The 4,916-nt window shown below is 52.9% G+C and overlaps 1 protein-coding gene across 1 annotated transcript; it reads right to left on the bottom strand.

Moving 5' to 3' along the window:
* Positions 1–204: 204 nt before the first annotated feature.
* Positions 205–2,676, bottom strand: RHOB (ras homolog family member B). The gene has a single exon (XM_086323593.1). The coding sequence runs from the start codon at positions 2,288–2,290 to the stop codon at positions 1,700–1,702; it is 591 nt and encodes a 196-aa protein (XP_086179719.1). The 5' UTR covers positions 2,291–2,676; the 3' UTR covers positions 205–1,699.
* Between the last annotated feature and the right edge of the window lie 2,240 nt (positions 2,677–4,916).

The raw sequence follows: 4,916 nt of genomic DNA, 5'->3' as shown, positions 1-4,916 counted from the left end.
GAGCCTGGGTAACCTCTGGCCCTGGGGCAGGAGCAACCTGGTCATCCATGGCCACCCAACCCCCTCACATCCTCAAAGAGATTTCATCCCCATTTCCTACAAACACTTGGAAGGAAATAGAGTTAGTGGGGCCTCACCTAGCAGAGTTCTCCCCTTGCCCTCAAATTCACAAGATTTTTACACATCATTAAACCACAGGAGCCATTTTATAAATGTCATCATCATAGTCTTTTAATATTTTACATAAAAAACTGTATACACAGCTTATAGAACTTTTATGTAAACATCATAAGCTCACCACTGTCATTTGTCAGTTTATTTAAAAAATAAAAAAAACAAGACAATTTAGTAGAAGTACCACCGGATGGGGAAGGGAGGGGGAGAAGAGACACAAGGGGGAGGTTTATTCTCTGTACAGAGATGCAGAGAAAATTTCACACAGCTTTAGAGACTGCCTTGAGGGAAAAAAAAAAAAACAACAACAAAAGGTTTTAGATAGGCCCTAATACTGGTTACTGCCCTTTATCAAAAGAGTGCGCATACGTGCACAAATAAAATCGCAAAATAGAACAGTGTTGCCACTTTTTTCAAAAGAAAAAAATTAGTGGTTTCTTTTTCTTCTCCTTGTTTTTTAAAAGTCATCATCATTTTTTAAAAAAAACATCAGAAGTAGATGAGGTTACAGCGTACAAGTGTGGTCAGAATGCTACCGTCTTATGCAAATGACAAGTGCATTAAATGTCAAACAATGAAACAATTGTGCAAAGAATTCGTTCCAAAAAGAAGAAAAAAAACAAGTTTTAGCCTTTAAATAAATCAAATAACATCAGTTTCTTGGACTGAACAATTTTCACTTGCAGGACAGGCACAAAGTTCGCTTATGGCAAAAACAACCTGCAGCACACTTCACCCCTCTTTCTCAATGGCCAGTGAGGGGTTCGCCGTGGCGGGGCGGGGGCTGGCTGGCAGGAGACAGGAGTCTGGAAGCTGTGTCCTCTCAGGCCCCTAGTCAGCTGCAAATGTCTTCCCCAGGGGTAGGAAACATGGCCAAGTCTTGTTCTTGCTGGGTTGACGCCTCACTCTGACCCGGCTGGAGCTGTTCTAGCGCCCTGTCACTCCACCCACCACCACCATTAAATAACACCATCCTACCTCCGAAAATAAAATTATATCTATATTTATATAACACCCCATCCTCCCCAGCCCTCCCCTCCCGAAGGTCCCGAGGTCTATGTTACAGACAGGGGATAGCAGGCGCTCACTGGTTACAGACGCACATCCGATGGGGCGCGGCCGCACCCCGGCGCCAAGCTCATGTCCGGGGAGCAGGGGCTGGCGTGGGGTGAAAACTCGGCAGCGGGGAGTCGAACATACACACAGCCACACACCCTGAAGAGGCTTGGCTCTTCAGAAAATGGTGTTCAGGGGACCCTTGGCACTCAGCGGGGTGGCCAAGCCTGTGCCACACAGGTGGACGCACAGACACTTGGAAAGGGGGCGCCGGGTGCCTACCACGCGGCCGATTCTTGGGCGCCAAAGCCCGAGTCTCCAGGCCACGGCTGCCGGGGCTGAAAGCAGACGCCAGGCAGTCCGGTGGGGGTCCTTGGGGGGGCAAGGGTCTCCCCGTCTCAGGGCTCGTGGGGGTCGGGCCCGGGATGGGGAGCCGCAGTGGCAGGGGCAGGCGGGTCGGGCGCGGCCCTCATAGCACCTTGCAGCAGTTGATGCAGCCGTTCTGGGAGCCGTAGCGCTTCTGCAGCGCGGCGCGCGTGGCCGTCTCGAAGACCTCTCGGACGCCCTCCTTGGTCTTGGCCGAGCACTCGAGGTAGTCGTAGGCTTGGATGCGCACGGCCATAGCGCGGCCGTCATCCGTGCGCACCGGTTCCTGCTTCATACGGGCCAGCTCTGTGCGGACGTGCTCATCGCTGCGCAGGTCTTTCTTGTTGGCCACAAGGATGATGGGCACGTTGGGGCAGAAGTGCTTCACCTCGGGCACCCACTTCTCGGGGATGTTCTCCAGCGAATCCGGGCTGTCCACCGAAAAGCACATGAGGATCACGTCGGTGTCCGGGTAGGAGAGCGGCCGCAGGCGGTCGTAGTCCTCCTGGCCCGCCGTGTCCCACAGCGCCAGCTCCACCTGCTTGCCGTCCACCTCGATGTCGGCCACATAGTTCTCGAAGACGGTGGGCACGTACACCTCGGGGAACTCGTCCTTACTGAACACGATCAGCAGGCACGTCTTGCCGCACGCGCCGTCGCCCACCACCACCAGCTTCTTGCGGATGGCCGCCATGAGCGGGCCGGGCCCGGGCAGCAGGAGGGGCCCCGCGAACGCCTCGCTGCCGTCCCGCTCGCCGCTCACTGCTCACCTCGGGCTGAGCGCTGGGGACAAGGGTCGCTAGCTGCACCCAGGTCCCGGGATGGCGCGCGTTCTCTCGTTGTGCTCGGGCTGCCGCGGCGGGGGCGGTGGGGGACTCGGGGGCATAGGGCGCACGGTGCGTCTCCGCGCTGCTCCCGAGCGGCGGCCGCTCTCCTCGCCCCGGGTCCCGGGTCGGCGCCTTTGTGAGCAAAAGGTGGCCAGAGCAAGCGGACGCGGCCTAGCTCCCTTCTGGGTCTTCCTAGGCCTAGGCGAAGACACAAGAGAGAACACGAACTCAGCCCGACTGCGGCGGCAGATACAGGCTGCGGCCCTAGCGCCCGCTATTTAAAGAGTTCGGCGACTTTCTTAATATAGCCGTCCAATGGGAAGCAAGCCGACTGAGCTCATCGCTGCGGAGCTTGGCTCTGATTGGCCGTTCGCTGCAGCCCACGGGCGGGGCCGGGCGGGCTTGATTGACTGCCCTGGCCGCGGGGCTGGGAGAGGCGGCGACTGGGGAGTCTGCGGCCGCGGCGGGAGCTGTGGGTCTCTAGCTGCGTCAAGGTTCGCTCTTTCGCCGCAGTTTGTGCGCGCGGGACTGAAGGGCTGGAGCCGGCTGCCCGGAGCAGCCCGCGGGGCCTGGGCAAGCGGTTCCGAGACAGGAGGCACTTTGTGGGAGCGTGGATGACTCTCTCCCACTCCTATTGCCCTGCTTGCTTCGCAAACTCCCAGCGGGTGGTCGGACCTGTAGGGTAGGGAGCGACTCCTTTAACGTGGTTTTGTTTTTAAATACACATACACGCAGACACACACGCACACAGGCTTATTTCCAAGCAAGGTTGTGGTTTGTTGGTTTTTTTTTTTTCTTTTAGAAGCAGCCCCTCCCCTTTTCCAGCCTGCCACCCCCATCCTTCCACGAGGGTTCTCTCCCTGGGCCGTGTTTGGATCTGCTACAGGGTGCCTCGTGGGTGGGCCTGGTTCCGGTTTCCGGCTTTAACAAGCTTGTCACTTTACCCCTTTCTCGGGCACCCAGCCTAGGTCTCCAGGTGAAGGTTCAGGGAAAGAGGGTCAGTGAAAAAGGAAGGTCGAGGCTAATGCAGAACTTCAGGTACACTCAGGAAGTAACCAGACAGAAAAGGGCAGCCTCAGTCCTGGTTTGCAGGATTAATTTGGATCCTGGTTTATCTGAAGTAAGTAGTGCAATAAAAACCAACCACCCCACACCCCATTAGGCAAGAAGAGGCTGAAGTCCGGATGGGTGGGCGGAGAAACTTGCAGGCTAGAACAGGACAAATTAGTGTGTGTTTGAGGGTGGGGAGTGTGCTAGAACCCTAGTCTCCGGCGACCCACCAGGACTTATTTCATCTACTCCTTGTATTTGGCAGGAGATGACACTTGTGTCTGATCTAGAGGGGCCTAAGTCAAAGCATCTTAAAGGACAGAAAAGGTGGGGAGGGGGATGGAAGGAGGGAGGGAGGGAGGACCTCCCAGGAAGGAGGAACAGCTTGAGCAAAAACAGAGATGTGGGGGAAAAGTAGGACGAATTCTAGCAAAAGAGAATAGCTTAGTGTGGCTGCCCTTGGTTGAGAGAGAGAGAGTTGAAACTCAGGATGGAGAACAGTTGTGGAGGAAACAACTACACAGGTTGGGCCATTTCCATTCTGGAGGGAGTGGGATGCTTCTTGGTGGTTCAGAAAGGAGAGACTCACTATATCAAGATGAGGTTCAGTTCAATTCAGTCGCTCAGTCGTGTCCAACTCTTTACGACACCATGGGCTGCAGCAGGCCAGGGTTCCCTGTGTGTCACCAACTCCTAGAGCTCGCTCAAATTCATGTCCATCTAATTGGTGATGCCATCCAACCATCTCATCTGTTATCCCCTTCTCCTCCTGCCCTCAGTGTTTGATCATGATGAGGTTATTGCCTCCTACTTCTGACTCCCCCTCTGACTGGAAGCCATTGGAAGGCTCGGATTCTTTATTATCTCAGCATCTTGAAGCCCTGGCACAATGCCAGAATCTATGTAAGAATCAGTAAATGACTGTGGAGAATTCACTTAAATGCTTAGGAACTTAGTTGGAACTTTCTGGAAGTCTCTTATCTCAAACTCCAGTCTGTGCTAACCGTCCAGTCAAACCTGGGCACCAGCTGTGACTGAGCCATTTACTCATATATGCGAAAAATGTGATCCATGTGTCAAGATGTAGATCTCAGATGGATACAGATATCATCAGGTCAAATAAGACATTAGTTCTAGTATCCTTTAAGAGCTATCCTCGTTCAAATGACCAAATCTGCTTCCCTCACATTGGATTACCTCCACTACAATGCCTAGTGTTTTTTGTTTGTTTATTTTTCAGATCTAAGAAACTTAACTGTCAATAAGTAAACAATTTTTCCACAGTGGAATCTCACAAGAGAAAGTAAGGTTTTATTTTTTTTTCTTTTGGATCATTTGTTTAGGGCTCCATTCTTGAAACTTTTTCCTTTCTTTTAAATTTTAGTTAGCCTATTAAAAAAATCTTACCTAAATTTTTCCTCCTATAGTCAAAACTTTTTATAG

Source organism: Bos grunniens, chromosome 11 (assembly GCF_055505025.1).
Source record: "Bos grunniens cultivar Pamir isolate PY7600 chromosome 11, Bosgru_T2T1.0, whole genome shotgun sequence".
Classification (NCBI taxonomy): Eukaryota; Metazoa; Chordata; class Mammalia; order Artiodactyla; family Bovidae; genus Bos; species Bos grunniens.
The sequence above is the reverse complement of the archived record's forward strand: the minus strand, read 5'-3'. Positions and strand labels throughout refer to the sequence as shown.

Excerpts from the sequence above, each read along its gene's own strand:
- RHOB (XM_086323593.1), bottom strand. The coding sequence starts at position 2,290 with ATGGCGGCCATCCGCAAGAAGCTGGTGGTGGTGGGCGACGGCGCGTGC.